This window comes from Topomyia yanbarensis, chromosome 1 (assembly GCF_030247195.1).
Source record: "Topomyia yanbarensis strain Yona2022 chromosome 1, ASM3024719v1, whole genome shotgun sequence".
Classification (NCBI taxonomy): domain Eukaryota; kingdom Metazoa; phylum Arthropoda; class Insecta; order Diptera; family Culicidae; genus Topomyia; species Topomyia yanbarensis.
In genome coordinates this window covers 181,843,198-181,862,522 of record NC_080670.1, presented here as the reverse complement: position 1 = coordinate 181,862,522, position 19,325 = coordinate 181,843,198, and the positions used below count along the sequence as shown (strand labels likewise).

The following is a 19,325-nucleotide window of genomic DNA, read 5'->3' as shown; positions in this document are numbered from 1 at the left end:
AACGTCCAAATAACCGTTCAACAAATGCCCATCGTTGGACCCGTGTTGAACGATTTTGAAACAATTTTTGGACGTCTCAGTGGGTTGCTTTTGAATCGGAACCCACTGAGAAGCTCAAAAAAGTTTCAAAATCGTTCAACACGGGTCCAACGATGGAGGTCTGTTAAACGGTTATTAGGACGTCGTTGAACGCTGATCAAATGAAAGTCCTACATTGGACGATTTTGAAACCAACCGTTCTTAGAGGGTCAGAATTCCGAACCGATTACTGCATGGGTTGACAGCGCTCTCAATTTGTCCCAAAATAAATTCAAGCAGGAAGTTTGGTCACTTTCTGCTAGAAATCCGTTCAAAAGAATCAATCGCTTCCGAGTTGGAATAGGTTCCCAGTTAAACCGATTCTGGAACCGGTTCGGATTTCTGAATGTTAGGCCAGTATCAGACGAGATGCATTATAGTATAGGTGTTCACATTTGTCATGTTTGAATGTGTTGGTTTGTTGCTAGTGAAATTAATCATGACGGCCCAGGACCACGAAGCACATAATCAACAAACCGACCAATCGAAACGAAGCTTGTAAGCACGTGGTAAAAATAAGTATGGCGTCCGGGATCGCAAAAGAGCAAATGTTTACATCACTAACCAATCAGAATGAAGTATGGAACCACGTGCTTCTATTTTCTTCTTCATTTCTTCTTGTTTATCCGAAAAAAGTGACAGCTGATGCACACATAGAAAAAAATGTGTACACCTGTATACACCTCGAGTATCAGAGATGCCAGATTTGAAGATTTGTCTTCATTTTGAAGACATTTGAAATGCTGTGAAGACGTGTTTTTCATTTTGAAGACAAATTTGTTCGGATGTCTGACTGATTTCTGGCAGAATTCTGGCTCAAAATCAATAAAAATTTCAAATCAAAATAATTCAGAATCTTGGCCGTTGAAGACAACAGAAGACATTTTTTTATGAAATGTGAAGGCATTTGAAAAATATACCTGGTATCCCTGGCCAGTATAGATATTCCGTCTAAAGCCCTTAGGAAATCACAAAAGGTCCTGGATCCAGATCGTTTTCAAACAAAGTTCGTTAATTTTGAGTAAATGATCACGATGATCGATAAAGAACAGAGTTGAACGTTATCACTTGTCACTGCCAAATTTGATGGGTCAAATTCCTCGTCGTGGCAACTTCGTATTCAGGTGCTATTAGCGGACCTGCAGGAATGGGTTCCCGGTCAGCGTGGCAAGCAGAAAGTTAGCAAAAGTTGAGCAAAGCGAAATTGATGCTGGCAGAGTTTCTGCGAGCATTTTGCGCGGTTTGTGCGAGAATTCTGGCAAAGAATTCGCTTAAATGCAACAACCGTTTCTGACAAAAACTTGTAAACCAATCGATGCTGCTCACTTCTATCCAGAATCCAGCCAGGAATGTACGGCCAACATCTCTGTACGCTTCCTGCCACATCTTTGTCAGATGTTCTGCTCGATTCGTGCTAAATTCTACCAGGTAGGAATTGCCAGGATCTTTGCATAGTTTATTTCCGAGTTATGCTAGGGTTATGCTCGTTTCCTGTCAAAATTTGCCAGAAAACGCGAGCGAAACCGAGTTCGCCCTAGCTCAACTAACCCGACAGAATACGCGCAGAAATCTACCGGAGCTACCAAACCAAGACTGACAGAAATCTAGCAGAGCGGTCTCTGCCAGAAAATTTGGTGACCGGGTAAACACGCGGAGCCATGATAAACTGAATTCCAGCGATATGGTCACGGCTCGAGCTAACCGGTGCGAAAGTGGATAAAACTTTTTGTCGACAAAAAGAAAGAAGATGGTGCCATACACGCTCGAACAGAATGGCGTTGGCGAATCTTACTATTGTAGAGTGGGAAATGCTAGGAGATTCAAGAGTTGGTAAGCGGCTTTGGTCACCGGTTATACAGATGGAAACGTCCGTCTTGTGCGATTGATTATAGTGTGACTCCATAAGAGTTGTGGGATGGTACAAAACCGAATGTTTCGAAGCTACGGGTGTTCGGATGTATCGTCTTCGATCATGTGCTAAAGGAGTTTCGAAAGAAAATCGATGCAAGGTTTTGGAAAGATGTTGTCGTCGGATACGCTTATGATGGCTACCATAATTGGAACCAGAGGTCGAAAGATACTGTCAGCGATGCGAGCAGCGGTTGTGCTGAAAGATCAGACGGAACAGAATAAGAATTGTTTGACGAAGAGTTCAATAGCTTCAATTAAGAGGATGGATTTTGGGAGAACATCGTGCCGGTGGTTGATAAAGATTCTGTAAGACCACCGCGATACAGATACTCTCCAGTTTGACAACAGGATTGCAATGTAGACAATGCCGCGTGTGCCTTGAGAAGGCTGTCGAAGAGGAAATTGACTGTGAAAGAACCAGACTTGGAGACTATTACAGCTGCAAGCTAACCGAAAACTAGTAAATGGGTGTTATATATCAAGCAAGAGGTGAATAGGCAACTCGACCGATACAAGGCTCGATTGGTGGCCGAAGATTTCAGTTAAAGATACGGATATGGATACTGTGAAACGTATTCTATGGTTTATAATTACCGCCGGCTCCTCCCCGAAAAGAAGAATTCCGTCAACGTGGTGCACTTTTTGTCGGCCAGATACAGCCTAGAACTTATAAACAAGATCCTGGCGCTCCTGGAAAAAGGTAAGAGCATCGAGCACAAGCCAGGCTCCCACTATCCGACAGTTTTGCATGACCGGAAGGTGTAGCAAGCGCTGACGCGGAAGACGGAAGGCAAGGTTGCGAAATCCTTCCGCGTCTTGGGCCGGGAGGTCAGTGCGACCAGAAAGTATTTGACAAATATGGAAATCGTCATGAGGAAACGGATGTCGACCCCAGCCGTGTTGGAAGCGCAAGTAGGCACCTAAGAACAACAAGTGAAGATGCTCATCAAGGATGCCTTCCCTGTGGAGCGCAATGCGGTTGTGATCATAGACGATGAGGAGTACCTGACGGTCGACAACGACTGACAGGGAACCGGCAATTTCACATCCCCAGGAAGGAACTGAACAGTGTTGGTTTTCTTGTGGCTGACAATCAGTGAGAAGAGGATCCCAAAGCGGTCTTATTTTCTTCGCAACTTGCGGTTAACGGGGAGGTGTACAGTATGAAGTACTTAACGGAAGTCGCGACCTTTATTAACCTTCCGACACTCACGCTAGTGCACAGAGTTCACGTCGCTCTGAAAATACACCGGAATCGTTTTTAAGCACTTGCGGTTGTTGGTTCAGTGAGCCAATTATGCAACTTCCGGAGAGTTAAGAAACGCCACCCGAAGGACGATGTTGTGTTCTGCCCTCGGCACAATACGGTTAAGCGGTTGCTGGACAAGATGGAGCGTTTGAAGATCCCAGTCGTCTCCAAGAACGCACACCCTCCAACGTTCCCCACCTGCACCCAATTGAACATTTCTGAGCGAACCTGAAACGAAGGATCCATTTGAGCAATTTTGAAGCGAAAACCGAAAAGGAATTGAGCAATAAAGCCACTAGAGAGTTGAAGAATATGCAAGTCTTTTTGTTGAATATGCCTTTTTTCGACAGGTTCCGAACGTACTCCATGTTTCGGTTTCGTAACGGGGTTAACTCTACTGTAGAGTTTTGAAAAACTTTATGGCCAAAAACGTGCTTAACAGTCAAAGGCTTTCTTCAGCGTCTCGAGACTGATGTACTTTTCACTTCGGACCTTATTCTCCAGATTGAATTCGCGTCTGATGAATACGAAAGTCTTTGTGTGGTCGTAATAAAGCTCGTAGCGTTGGTTTTCAGCCATTCTTGTTCCACTCGTGTATTGTGAGACAATGCCGAGTCCTGTTGAAACGTCCAGGGTCCGCGACTGAAATGTTTGTCTATCCACAGCTTCAAAGTAGCCTCCAGAACACTTTCCCAATAATAGGTAACATTTAATTCGACGCGAGGTTCGATGAAGGCGATTGGAGAGCGCCTATCTGCTGTTACATCGGCTCAAACCACCCACTTAGACGTCCAAAAAATTGTTTCAAAATCGTTCAACACGGGTCCAACGATGGACGTTCGTTGAACGGTTATTTGGACGTTGTCCAAATTGGTACAACGAACGTCCTTCATTGGACGATTTTGAAACCAACCGTTCTTAGAGGGCATTATTTGTGGCTGGTGCTGTCTTCTAATGGCAAACCGATGGCTCAAATTGTCCTAAAAACGGTCGGTCAAGTAAACCCTATCGTTTTAATAGTATATGAATTGCTCAATTTTGAAATAATTTTCACCAGAAAAGACAATGTTCGGAATTTTTGCTTTCGGCCAAAATTACTAGCGAAGTAACTCCTTCGCTCTCTCAAGTCTAACTTGTTCCCTGTCACCGAATTTTCTGGCAGAGACTGTTCTGCTAGATTTCTGTAAGTCTTGGTTTGGCAGTCCTGTGCGCACATCCTATCGGGTTAGTTGAACTAGGGCGAACTCGGTTTCGCTCGCGTTTTCTGGCAAATTTTAACAGAAATCGAGCAGAACCCTGGCATAACTCGGGAATAAACCGTGCAAAGATCCTGGCAATTCCTACCTGGTAGAATTTAGCACGAATCGAGCAAAACATCTGACAAAGATGAGGCAGGAAGCGTACAGAGATCTTGGCCGTACATTTCTGACTGGACTCTAGATAAAAGTGAGCAGTATCGGTTGGTTTAACCGCTTCTGTCAGAAAAGGTTGTTGCATTTGAGCGAATTTTTTGTCAGAATTCTCGCACAAATCGCGCAAAATACTGGCAGAAAGGCTGCCAGAGTCAATTTCGTTTTGCTCAACTTTTGCTAACTTTCTGCTTGCCACGGTGACTGGGTTGCGCCTTCGGTGAAAGATCATGGATCTTTTAGAACTTTTAAGGCTTGACCTTGAGCTCATTTTTCAATATGCGCCGGATGCTGCGATCAGATATTTTCAGTTCTTTAGCTATTTGATTGGCACTACGAATTGATTTCACTCAAGTCGCTTCTTTGCTGTTACGTGACATGGCAGTCTTTTGATAATCACCTACATGGCGTTTTGCGATGTAACCAGTATTATTTTGACGAATTGGGTCATTATGCTATATGCTGTTTTCGCTTTTTTCTAATGCTTAAGAATTTTAATCAAACTTTTTTTCACTTTTTATACGCAAAATTACAAATAAAAATCATTTATGAAAATGAATTATCACGACCACACCTATCATTTAACCACAGACTAACAGACATAACACTATGAGGGAATTCCCTCAAAAAACATCGATCTGACCATTTTCCTAGAAAAACTCTAGAAAGAGATCTGCGGAGACTCCATTTTGGATCGATTGGATTCGCGTTTGGCTGTCAAAAAACGAATCCAATCGAACATTGCCTATCCTTATAACATTGGACGTGTTTAGATACAATGCCGGGGCATACGTTGCCAAAAATGCTGTTTTTCTCTCCGCAGTTCTCTTACTGGAGTTTTTCTACATTTTCCCAGAACACTAGCTCCACCTTTTATTCACGGTCCCAAACACTCATTTACTGGTGGGTTACCCCTCAGGTTTGGGAGCAATTTTTCACTAGTGGTCTATCCCCCATATGCTTGTTCATATGTCAGTGACGCCATAATTTCAAATGTGGCCACAGTCCCAACTACAAATATATTTAAAATGACCGTTAAAGCGGGCGAAGCTTTGTTTTTAAGTGTTATGTCTGTTAGTCTGTGATTTAACTGCCTTGATCCCTACCCTTTTGCTGGGATAACTGTCAAAAGTACTAACCCATCCCAGTTAAACTCATTCCGGAGCCGGTTCGGATTTCTGAATGGAGTCATTATGGATTCCAAATCAAATGCCACAACCGATTCCGACTCAGAATCGGTTGTTGCATTTGATTTGGAATCCATACCGAAGCAAATTCCGAATGGCTTGACCGGGATGTGGATAGATTCACTGTCAAGGAAGATCGATAGTGTCAAACGAGGACATGTTTACATTTTTCTAGAAAATCAAATCAAAATCATTCCGAAGTATTAAAGGTTGGAAATATATATTGTTACATTTAGAAAGATGAGCTCTATCGGTTAATGAAATAAAAGGAGAATTTTTTCCCTCATTTAATGATCTAGTGCGATATTCGCATTAAGGTGTTTGAGCTCACGAACAATCGGTTGTGATTTTTCCGCTAAATATAAAAATCACACTAAATTACGTTTGAAGTCCATCGCTGATCACTTTTTTTGCGTTTACTTTTGGCAAAACGCATACTCCGAACTCTCATTCAGCCAATTTATAGACAGCTGATGCCAGTGCAATAGCTGCGCGAACGGTTTGAAGTTGGATACACTTCGAGTGCCGGACCCTGTAATAACATTTACGATCTACACACAGAGAACAGACATCTATGATCGAATAAAAATATTTAAAAAACTTGTGTAAACATTTGAATTAATATACGATAAACACTAGCGCCGCCACATCTACTTATCCCAACTATCCGTCAAATCCATTCGGGAACCGGTTCCAAATCCTGAATGGATTCAGTATGGAATCTAGCTCAAAGAAAACAACCGATTCCGACTATATCGGTTGATGCATTTGAGCTGGAATTCATACTGGATCCACTCAGAAGTCCGAACCGGTTCCGGACTAGTTTGACTGGGTAGAGAAATAACCGCTGTCAATTCAGTCGAAGTCAGCCACAAAAAAACATGACGACAGCAGCGCACCTGGTCTAGATATCCCAACTACCTTGGAAACCGTTAGGGATTTTTACACAAGTTGAATGCTGAAGATGTGCTTTGTGTGTTCGCCGTGTAAATGATGTTTTCCTCTAAATTCTACTTTCAACGCCAACGCGCCTGAATAAATCTATATGCCTTTCCCCCGAAAACCAATCCCTAGAAACTTTTTTACCCAGAAAAAAAAATGTTCTCTAGAAAACCATTCCCTCGAAAGCAATTCCTAGAAAAAAATATTCCAGAATGTACTCTTTCCCAGAAAAGCATTTCCCAGAATGAATCAATGCCCAGAAGTTCATTCCTCAACTTTAACCCTTTCACAGAAATTTTTTGTAAGGTGGGGAAAGAACCCATATTGCTTTGAATTTGGAAAAATCTTGATGAAAATCTATCATCTTATCCAGAAAATTACATGTCAGACAAATTTCAGACTTAAGTACAGGTGTGTTTTCGAGATCCATTTGGAAACAAGCATAGGAAGCGGCGGTTCCCCCTTCCTAGGAAGAACAGCATAAAACAGTGGTATGCGTTGCGCTAATTGGTGGATTTTAAAATTTACAAAAGCAAAAACTTTGCGCATTGCCTAAGTTAAGGAACTTATGCGGAGTAAAGCTGCTGAACATGGGCCGTCGGAAGCGGCGGCCCCTCGCAAGCAAGCCTATTATTCATTCGTATACCCAAATCACTCGAACTTAGTGATTGATTTCTTCTTTCAAACATGAGCAGTTCTTTGAATCTGTATGTGAAATAACTCTTGCACGCAAAGTTTTGATCACCTTGTCTGCCCTGTTTACTCAAACATAGGGGTTGATTCATTCCTTCGAGTTTTCTTTAAATCTGTATTAAAATCGAAATGTATGCTTAATTCTACAAAGGGTTTAGTGGGTTTCTAGAGTATTTAGTCTTCTTTTGTATTGGAAACGTTCCGTACGTAACCGCCAACGTAAAATGAATGTAGGCTGTCCCCAAATCTAGTCCTAAAATTGCCCCAATCTAAAATGGTTCTTAAGAAGGAGGTAAAAAGAGGTACACTCACCTGAATGACGTTAGCCGTCGTCATCATACGATCCCGGGAATTGCTTGAGAGTTTCCTCTCCGTTGTGCCCTGCGACGTTGTTTTGTCTTCTTTTCCTGCTAGTCGACCCGGTGGTACTCATGCGGTTGGCTGAAGTTAGCAAGGTGCATTTAATTGGTTCTGCCAAATTGTATGGGAAAGTGCCGACTTTTCCCTTCCATTTGCCTCGCTCTTTACTCGACAGGATCACTACAAACTTGCACCGTAAAACCCGAAAACCGATTCACGCAATTCCGGCCGTATACACGCACAAAAAGCTAAGAAAAACACGACCGATCTTTCTCCCGAGGCAATCTCCTACACCCTTCTTCTCATTCCTTTTCTCGAACCGGTTCTTCTCATAGTGGCAGTTATGTGCGAATGTAACTCGACCGGGCCAAATGACGAGTTTTCCACTCCACAGAAGGTTATCATGCGCGGATTTCTATGTCAGCTTTGCACCACATCACCAATCTTCCACCTCAAAAGGGAGCTGCCTATTCTACACGCAGCGCTTTTCTTTTTCCTCCGGAGAAAACATGCTTTTCCGCTGGGGGAAATTTTCGGCCGATTTCTTCACTCCACACGCCGTTACCTAAAGCTGATAACACTTGTTTGACCACAAATTCCGATCCAGGCCTTCCTACTGCACCACTAAACGACCGAACCGGACCGAAAGAAAACGGGGATCTGCTGGTTGCTCATTTTGCACAAACATGAGGCCTACTTTCCAAAGTATTTTCATACTTATGCAAAGTTATGTTAAATGACCTGGACAACTACCTTATAATGTCTTACGTCAAGCGATATTGTAACAAATAGTTTACTCTTGTTGGGATTTTTTGAAGTGTAATGTTACACTGTTGGTACTGATTATTGAATACATTTTATAAAAGTTTCCCTTCTTTTGAGCATGTTCTTTCGAGTTTTAATTTTTGAAACATTTGTCTTGATATTCTTTTGAAGTTAAGCAATGATTATTTATGGATTGTGTGTCGTTTCCCGGAAAACCATTTTCCGGAATATCATTTACCGGAATGTCCCATTTCCCGGAATATCGTTTCCCGGAATGTACCATTTTCCGGAATACCATTTCCCGGAACGTACTTTTTCTCGGCAATTCGTTATACTATTGAAATCTGAAGTACTTTGAGAACATTTGCATTTAAAACTATGTTGCTACTCAAATATTTGTTTGGTTCTCTTCACAGCTTGTCTTTGCTCGCTGATCATATTAATAAATTTGAAAAACTAATTCTCATGCATATGTAATTTTATTTGAAATCGTTATCAATCAATCGAAGGTCCAGAAAATAGCTTATGCTAAAAAGAAGGCGATATCAAAGAAGGTCGTAATTTAATTTACAATTAATAGGATTTCAAAATATGCTACGAAAATTTTAAAGAAGGCAAATCCATTTCATTGTATTTATTGTATTTGAATCAATGAAATTCTAAAATTATTTCCATTGATTTGTTATTGTTCCAAAGAAGGCTAATTCACATAGAAATTTTTAATACGAAGTGAAATTTAAAATAACTGAGGGCATTTTCAACGCACTGTTAGTGCAAACAAATATTAGTGAGAATAAAAATCAATGAAAGTCCTAGAGAATTTTCAGAGAAACTTAATATAGATTAAAATAACATTCTACACAAAATTCCAAAAAAGAATGCATATTTATAAGAAGGTAGACATTCACAATCTATAAAATTTCAAAGGTTCCAGGAATATTCATGACTAAATTTTAGGAAATGTTTATATTTTTTCATTACCTTTTATCTAATCTTCATGAAAATCAATCAACGTATTCAGAGCATTTTAGAGTACTGTGATTGGTTATCATAAAAATGTTGCCAACGTTGTGGAAAACACTGCCTTTTCAATTTCAAATGTCCGCATGTCGAGGCGTTCTAAATTGATCGTTACGAATTAACACTATCTCCTGTAATGTTTGACCTAGTGTCAAAAACTAAAGTTTGTTTTCGATTCCTTAGAACGATAAGTGACTTACGTAAGATTTTTTTTCGCTATTTTAATTTTATGCGAAGCGCTGAAAATATCTTTGAATTTCATTGCTTTTGTTTCTCTTAGTCTTAAATTTGTTGAAAATGGTCAAGAAAATCGATACAGACATCATTTATTGACTAAAATCCTTCGTACGTCGCTGGAGAATATAATTTAGAATATGCTGTGAATATTTCAAATCTCGTGGTTTGAAGTGAATTTGAAAAAAAAACGCATTTGAAGTTTTAGTACGCTTGGAGTTTACCTAAAAACGATAGGACAGAATTAATAATATATACAATGAGGTATTCTGTTCGCCTTTCATTTTCTGTTAATTCATTTTATTTCAATAACAAAAATTCTAAATCTTAAAAATTCTACAGTGGTGTATTTAGGGTTGCCACCTCTGGAGAGGCTTTAACCCGGAGATTTTCACTGATCTGGAGGGGGGGGGGGGGGGGTGGATTTTGAGTGGAACGAGACAGAAATTGGAATCAAAGCGATTGCTAGGCATTTTAGAGCACTTTAATCGCTTTTTATTACCACGTTAAAGTAAAACTGTAAATTTTTCACGCTTGAGGACGGTTTTATCGGTTTAATGTGGTGTAGTATATCACTTACCTGACTAAGTGCCAAGAATACAAAAGTACCAGCTACTCTCACTGTGGAGGTCGAACGAGCATTGCTCTCCTCCACAACTAACAGAAGAAGGAGAGCAAAGGAGGCAGAGCTGCGACATCACACTATGTGGTGTCGGTTATTCGTCACCAACAAATTTTAATTTCGCAGCAAAGGGGCAAAACTCACCTCCCTAGCCCAGTTAAGGATCGCTGCTGGAGTAGCAACAACACCGCAAGAACTCGTTTGATGTTGACCTAGTCAGTTGGATTAGAACAAATCTTGCAGACCTTAGTGCAGCTGGCGATAAGCACCACTAAGAGTGAAATGATTTGGTAAAATTGCAGTAAAATAACTTTTTTACACCATTTTGAGCGACTTAGTGGAATGTAACATTTCAATTGTAGCACATAGCGAAATATTACTTTCCGTCGCGCATATGGCTTACCGAACGAGCAGCCGCTGGTCCCCTAAGACGATTTCGCTAGATTTTCAGAGCAGCGTACACTAGCGCGACTTCCGGAAGGTTAATTTGTAGTAAATTTTATTTGTTTTTCATTTTCATTGCTTTGTGAAAGAAATTAGCAATATTTGGTGAATTCTTCGCCACCTTGAAACGAAGGGTTAGTAGGGGAAAATAAATCTGAACCAGAGTATTAGTTTATTTAGACTTTTTAAATATTTTGTAAAGAATCAATTAATTCCAAAAAAAAATTGAGCCTATGCTTCTTCCCACCAAACCCGGAGAAATTGATGTAAAACCCGGAGACCCGTAGATCGCTCCCGAAAACCGGAGTCTCCGGGTCAAACCCGGAGGGGTGGCAACCCTAGGTGTATTATGCTTTTCACCAAAGTTTACCACGCGAAGAAATCGATCCCAAATAGTAAAAGAATTGAAAATATACCATTTCAACTGAATCCGCAAAATTTAGAGCAAATATGAGACAAAACAGGGCCTGTTAGTCAGGAATTAGACGATCATGAATTTATGTAATTTATTCACCCCTTCACTACCTGCGGTGGGAAAATTGGAAAGTATTTGTTTCTATTTTGGTACCCATTTCATTCATTTGGGGTTTTCAATTGATTGACACCGGTGTAGTGGAGTGCACCGTTTTTGCACTTTATAGCAGAAGTGCAGAAAACTGGGTATGCTCCATTGACACTTCTGCTATAAAGTGAAAAACCAGTGCAATCCACTACACCGGTGTCAATCAATCGAAAATCCCAATTGACATTCTATCCATTTGGGTGCTTTTTATTTCCCACTCGATTTTTTTAAAAATCCTCCCAAATTTCTTTTGGGACAAAACCAAAAGTCGTACGCTGTTCATATGATCAATTTAAATTAATTTTTCTAACATCGCGGAATCGAAAATATTAAATCTTTAAAATGACAGTTTTGCAATCTTGTCGCTATCTTGTTTTTTCCCACAATAACCACTCAAGATCATAAAAAATTTGAAAATATTTTCAAACAACTTTTCATGTTCTAAAGTAGGTAAAATCTCCTAGAACACAGCCTCATAGCAGGTCTTCTAAAAATAAGTTTGGTCGGTGAGGTACGATTTTTTTATTTTCTTGGAAATGGTATTCCGCGAAATGGTTTTTCCTGGAAATGATACATTCCGGGAAACGATATTCCGGGAAATAGTTTTCCGGGAAATGATGTATTTATTTATGGACTTCCAAGATAGTAACTAGGATCAAAGTTTGTTATTTGATGCGTTTCATTGAAAGTATTTAAATGACGGCCACAAAATGACGTTTCTGATTGACCGTCCCACTTACAATAAGATGTCCTCCTTCAAGGCACAGGTACAGAAAATGCCAAACCAGATATTTCACAAAGAACTCCACGAAATTCTCACCTTGTTTGTGACATCTTGGAGGGTCCGCTTTTTGTCGCCGTTGCAGCTTCCGGTTTTCGACTTCTGCCCAATCCTTTTTCCGATCAACAAGCATTCCTGGATCACTTGTGTTACATTGGTAACAATTGACACGGACACTATGAACGATCTAGCTAACTTCTGGTGCGAGTAGTTCGGATTTTCGTAAAACTCGAGAAAAATAGGTTACTCTTCTTGCTTGAAGAGCATTTTTTATAACTAAAGAGCAGATGTTAAAATGATTCTATAAACACACACCTACATAATGAGGGATGCTCATTTTTTCCAAATACGCGCTTAAAAGAAAATGATCGTAACACTATCCCAGTGAGCAAATTTTCTGGCAGAGACCGCTCTGCTAGATTTCTGTAAGTCTTGGTTTGGCAGCCCTGTCAGATTTCTGCGTGTATCCTGTCGGGTTAGTTGAGCTAGGGCGAACTCGGTTTCACTCGCGTTTTCTGGCAAATTTTGACAGGAACCGAACAAAACCCTGGCATAACTCGGACATAAACTGTGCAAAGATCCTGGCAATTCCTACCTGGTAGAATTTAGCACGAATCGAGTAAAACATCTGACAAAAATGTGGCAGGAAGCGTGCAGAGATCTTGACCGTACATTTCTGGCTCGATTCTGGATAAAAGTGAGCAGCATCGGTTGGTTTAACCGCTTCTGTCAGAAACGGTTGTTGCATTTGAGCGAATTCGTTGCCAGAATTCTCGCACAAATCGCGCCAAATGCTCGCAGAAACTCTGCCAGCATCAATTTCGCTTTGCTCAACGTTTGCTAACTTTCTGCTTGCCACGCTGACCGGGTAATTGTTTGATGTGTTTCCATATTTTAAATTTAAAAATAAAATGCAAGAAAAAAAACCGGTCCCTTTGGTGCGTGCCTGGCGGGAATCCGACAGGAAAACCCGGTAATAACATATTCTGCTAGAAAAGGTTGCTGTATATCTGCGTACATTCTGTCAGAGTGCTGCCATCCACCCCATTAATTCACAGGCAGGCCCACTGAGACGTCCAAAAAATTGTTTCAAAATCGTTCAACACGGGTCCAACGTTCTTCATTGGACGATTTTGAAACGTTTGAAACCAACCGTTCTAAGAGGGATTTTTTACTGTTGGACTGGAACCATCTAGGCGCGATTGGTTTCAAAATCGTCCAAAAGTTGGACCCGTGTTAAACGATTTTGGAACAATTTTTTGGGTTCCTCGATAAGAAAATCGAGGGCACATTCGAGCGGGGGTCGGGCAGAATAATTTCCATAGGCGGATTTAGCTGAATTGCGCCTGAATACAGGCATAATTTAGTCATTTTATCACAGTTCGAAAGAATACCTGCTATTTCTCAACAGATGGTGCTGATGACAGTGAATTATTTCAATTGTGGAAACTTCTGGTCGGTAGATTTTGAATAATTAAGATCTATTTTTGAGGTAAAACGGGGCATATAGGTAGTCGATCCGACTGGCTCTTGTACAAACTGACAGCAGTTGGTTTAAATAGATGAAGAAGAAGAAGAGGTAAAACGAGACAGGTTTCTAAAAATGAATTGTTTAATTTAAATTGAAATCTCACAACAACCATCCGAAACCATTACATTTACAACCATCCGAAACCTCTGAAAAATGAACGAACAAGGTAGATAATTTTACAATTCTGGACACGTAGTCCTTCAATTTGATCGAATTACATCACTAGTTTTGCTAACCTATTGAATTAGGGATATTACTGGATTATCGAGCAGACGGCTGAATTTGTTGTAGACGCATATTTTATTAATCTTATTAAACATAATAGAAAAAACTAGCTTTTGCTCAGTTCCGCTTATTTTTCGCCTGTGCTCGTCTGCTCTTACCAAGGCGCATTTTTCCTCCAGCACCACCATTACCACCTCCCTTTTTACCACGACCCGGTCCATTCTTTTTCTTGCGGCTATCTCCAATAAACGACTCCTTGGTATTTCTCTTCGATCCCTTCTTCCGACCGCCAAACCCAAATTTAGCATTCTTCGCCTTTCGCTTGGCATTAACCTGTTTCTTAGCTGGAGCACCCCTACCCGGTGTCTTTTTCTTTTTCGCTCCTGCAGCAGCTTCATCATCATCATCCAAAAAGTCCAAATTGGACAGCTTACCCTTGCGGAATTTCTTAATGTCACTCAACATTTTGCGCCGGTCCTCATCACGCTTCTCGGTAGCTTGACGCTGTATCAACTTCCCGATACGACGCTGCTCGCGAAGTTGTCGCACCCGCTCGGATTTCGCGACACCTTCCTGCTTATCCAGCAGCACTTTCCGGACGCGTTGCATATGCTCGTCCGTTTTGGCCATTTCAGCAAAATAGTCATCCGGTCGTTTAGTGCTAATGCCAAGATCGTGCAGCCGTTTGATACCTTCGATGACGGCAGCTTGTGCCTGACGGTGGAAGAGGATTTCTCGCTTGAAATCGTTCAGTACCGGGTCCACACTCGGTGCCACGTAGGGGATTTTTTTGTTGCCTTTGAATTGATTCTCGCGTTTCTGTTCGTGTTTTTCGATTTGAATTGCAAGCTCTGGCGTTAGGGGAGCTAAATCGTTGACTAAATCCATCCGTTCGACCCATGGTGCTTTGAGGATGATCGATTCCAGGGCAGCTTTTAACTTGGCTGAATTATTGACGGGTTCTCTGCTTTCCTTTTCTATTACGTTCAGGCCCGGTTTGAGTAGTCCTTTGGCCAACGCTTCTCGCAGCTACAGGAGGGAGTGCAATTTTTACTTTTTGAACTGATGTTAGGAAAAATGTACTTACTTCCTCATCTTCATCGTATGATACGTAACTGGAGTCGGAGTCATCACCCCGGGAATCGAACTTTGCCATTTGGTAACTGTATTATTGGGAAAATCGCTGATTATCAGCTGAAATAACTATTTTGATCCAGGTAAACACAGTAAACACGTGCAGTCGTTGCTTTTAATTTTCGCTGCTGCCGAGCCGAACGAAATGTCAACGAGTAATGAATATGATGCCGCACAGCCCTATTCATTCGGGCGCAATTCAAAGCATTTGTAAGGTTTCGCGCAGACGGCATGACGCGCAGTGCTTTTTAACAAAAAAACGGTGCTGCATGTAATGTATAAGGATTGTAAGGTAGATGACCCTTTATTTATTTCATTAATGAGTTTGGCATCATTTTATTAATTATTCAGCTTATGGGCTGATAGTATTATAATACTCGTGTTTGAGCGATGCCAATGCGTTGAAGAGCAGTGACAGACGACGCACTAACTAATGTATTCAAACGAACAAGAGGAATATGCGGACTAAAATAAATGATCGATATTTTAAATATAAATAACATCACATTTTTCGAAAGTTACATTCGATTCTTTTTTGTCCATGAAATTATAGCGTTTGATAGTTTTATTTGAAAATTTGGATTTGAATAACTAATTTATCTTACGGATTGTCTATTAAAATTCCATAAGTGGCATTTCGACTTCGATGTTTCCTCAGAATCCGACACTAACTTAGTGACAGGATTAAACTAGCGCCGGATTGACGCTAGCTCCCAAAACGAAAATACCATTTGTGTATTTGGATTAATTCTCATCGGCTGAATCAGAGATCCTTTCCTGTCCTCCTGCCAAAAAGATAGTGTCAGGTTCTGATGAGACGAAGTCGAGCAAGTTCTCTAATAAATTTAGTTACAGCTTTTGTGCCCTTAACTCGAAAAGAAAATTTTCTCCTTAGTTGAGAAAAACAGTTTTTACCTAAATTTTGTCTCCACAAAGAGGGAATATAGCATAGAATCCTTAAGATACAGTATATTTTCCCATCTAGAATCAACCTATTTAAATAAATTGACTCCAAATAATTGACTTATAAATCATTTTACTCTTTCGTCACTCTGCAATCGTTCTTACATAGATACTGTAGCTGCTTCCAATTATACTAAGCCTTTTTCTTTCCATTTCAGAACCTGCCGGGATTAGAGAAGCTCGATTTGGCGTACAATTCACTGCAATCATTCGACTTTGAATATTTCGACCAGGTTGGACAATGAACTAAGCTACAATTTCAAACACAATAAAAAAATCAAATTCTGACATACTGCTCTATTTCCATTCTAGGTCGGTTCATTGGCATCGTTGGAAATCGATGTAAGCCATAATCGAATTAGAGCGCTCGGCGAGCTACCGGAGCTAAACATTAGCGATTTCTCAACGTTGCCCGTGGCAGCAGCAAACAACGCTCGCGATCATGGTTTTGCGCATACAAACATCAAATCGTTGAACCTGTCTAGCAACAACATTACGAAGATTGTAGATGGTTACTTCAAACCGACGGAGCTATCTCTAATGAGACTATCGTTGGCTAAAAATCGTCTGAACAGTACAACTCGTGAGCTGCTTGGAAATATGCCACACTTACAATGGCTGGACTTGGATGGAAATCTTATTAGCGAGATTGACTATGATACATTCAGGTACACGAAGAAACTGCAAGTCCTGAAAATGTCCAATAATATGATATCAGAAATTCCATCGGAACTGTTTCGAAACGTTCGGAGTCTTCGGATACTGGAGATGGCACGCAACAATCTAAAGTCCCTACCGGACAATCTCATTTTGGAAGAAGGATTGGAGTATCTGAATTTATCTCACAATCAGTTTAGCAAAATACCAATCACTTCACTTTCGAACCTAGCAGCGCTGACTCTATGCGAATTCGATTTGAGTCATAATCAGATTACAGCGATTCATAGTGTAGATTTGTCCAACAAATTCAGAGTAAGACAGTCTTTTAAACCTTTTAATAGTTAAACATCGATACATAAGCATGCTCTTTTTTAGTCACTTTCCATGTTAAACCTATCGCACAACCGGCTGGTTCGGTTGGAAGATGCTACTTTCGCTACCGTGCCCCGACTATCACTGCTCGATCTTTCGCATAACAGTGAAATGGAGTTTATGGGCAAAGCGTTCTTAGGGCTCGAAAACAGCCTTATCGAACTTCGTTTGGCAAACGTTTCGCTTGAATCCGTACCCGAGCTGGCAAATCCGTCTCTTCGTATACTGAAGGTTTCGCACAACAATCTACCATCAGTTCCACCAGAGCTGGCCGCTAACATGTCGTCGCTGCGAGAGCTTGATCTCTCGGATAACGATCTCTACCACGTTCCGCTAATCACACATGCACTGCCGAATCTGAGGTACTGCCGACATGAACCCCAACATTGTACTATTTAACACAATTTTATTTGATTTTAGATCCCTATCCTTAGCTGGAAACCCAATATCAACGCTGACTAATGCTAGCCTGCTCGGGACTGCGGAAACCTTGGAACATCTTAATATCGCAAACATAAATTTGGTCATCTTCGAGGTAGGTAAAGTTGGTGTCAAGGTATGAAATAAATAATCGTTTATATTTTAGAATGGCCTTTTGTACAAACTACGCTACTTGAGAACACTCCGCATATCAACTTACCAAAATATACAGAACTTCAACATACCTCGTATTCTCGAGAATTCCAACAATTTACGAGAACTGTGGATCGATGCACCCAAAGCACCGCCAGACCGTTCAGGTTCCATGGGTTCCACAGCACCGAAAAAACCACAATTACTAACAATACCCGCAAGCGACATGAGACGTGAAATGGAAGGACAGCTTCCTTTCAAATTGACACGCATTACCTTCAGTGGATCCGGCTTCAACAGCCTCGCAGACAATGTTCTCAGCGGAATTCGGTCATCCAGTTTACATCTATCGTTGTTCAACACATCACTGCCAAGTTTGCCGAACAACTTTTTCAAAAATATGGGCAAAAACGTGAGAAATATTTCGCTCAATCTAGAAAACAGTAATAAGCTGCTGAAATCGATGCCGAATCCTAACACAGCACACTATTTGCATCTACCGGATTACGTGTTTCTTGTAGATATGAAAATATCCGGACACGCACTGTCTTGCGATTGTGAAATCGGGTAAATATTAGCATAACTAACGACCACAATCGGTTATCATCGTTCCCTTTCAGATGGGTAGAATTTTGGCAACGAAAGCGACGACAATACATTTGCCTTGCGCAACCCTGGATCGAGAACAGTAGCTTCAACAGCTATTTCAAACACCACCTATCTCCGGCGGTATCGCACAGCAGCGACGATTGCGAAGAATCAGCGGACGATCTGCGCGAAACGACCTGCAGCAACAAAAAGGACGAAAGTCTGCTAGAAGTACTGAAAAAAGATCTGGAATGCGGTTGGGGCAGTACGGCTTCTCGGCTGGGAATCGTACCGGCGATAGCGTTCGTAGCCGTGTTCGTGGTGTTAATGATGTGACTTATGCGGTACCTGTTTAAGATGTACAGCGAATTTTACGACTATCTGGAACGGTTATATGGCGGTCCGGATGTGGTCAATGGGACAATGGCTGCCGGTTCGTACGTCAATGATACCAGCGACTACGGAAGTGATTTTGATCTTGAGTTGGAGGAGCTCGGAGAGCTCTGATTTTGTTGCTATTTTTTATGTTTTTGTTATGATTTTACATTACCCATTCCTCTATCATTTGTTGGTTTAACTGAGAATATTTTTATAGTGCTTAGCTTGTAAGACCATCGTTTCCACGTGTTCTTGTGAATTCAATGTGCCAAGTCATTATGGAGTAAACATTTTGTGAAAAAGAATTGCACTTGTTTTATTTGTAGTCTACTCACCTGCTCACAACTACGATGTTCGATTAAAGAAAAACTTAAATTGTTATGGAATTAACGTTTCGACTTCGTTTCACCAGAATCCGATACTAATTTATAGCCAGGACTAAGCTACCCAAGAAACCAATAAGCAGTTTAATTATAGGTTAGCGGACGACTGCTCACGATTGTTTCAGCCTCCACCATGAAGCCACTCCAGCCACTTCATCATCTAGCCTACGGTTGTTATTGTATGTCATCTTCACAGCAGTTTTGACGGAACGTGCCATCTTTTACTGTGCTCCGCTCATATGAGGAGTTTCCACTTCGTAG

General features: G+C 40.9%; 2 protein-coding genes across 2 annotated transcripts in view; one reads left to right on the top strand and one right to left on the bottom strand.

The window, feature by feature from the left end:
• The window catches only part of LOC131683655 (chaoptin), a 179,286-nt gene extending 160,300 nt beyond the window's left edge, over positions 1–18,986 (top strand). The window contains exons 4-9 of the mRNA XM_058965820.1: positions 16,269–16,343; positions 16,423–17,082; positions 17,146–17,504; positions 17,563–17,677; positions 17,729–18,282; positions 18,336–18,986. Coding sequence (XP_058821803.1) covers positions 16,269–16,343; positions 16,423–17,082; positions 17,146–17,504; positions 17,563–17,677; positions 17,729–18,282; positions 18,336–18,639 — 2,067 coding nt within the window. The 3' untranslated portion in view covers positions 18,640–18,986. The remainder of the gene's footprint in view (positions 1–16,268; positions 16,344–16,422; positions 17,083–17,145; positions 17,505–17,562; positions 17,678–17,728; positions 18,283–18,335) is intronic.
• LOC131683660 (probable rRNA-processing protein EBP2 homolog) lies at positions 14,070–15,288 on the bottom strand. The gene is made up of 2 exons (XM_058965834.1): positions 15,101–15,288; positions 14,070–15,042 (listed from the first exon to the last, which is right to left on the bottom strand). Exons 1-2 carry the CDS (start codon positions 15,167–15,169, stop codon positions 14,131–14,133), a joined length of 981 nt encoding a protein of 326 aa, XP_058821817.1. The 5' UTR covers positions 15,170–15,288; the 3' UTR covers positions 14,070–14,130.
• Positions 18,987–19,325: the final 339 nt, after the last annotated feature.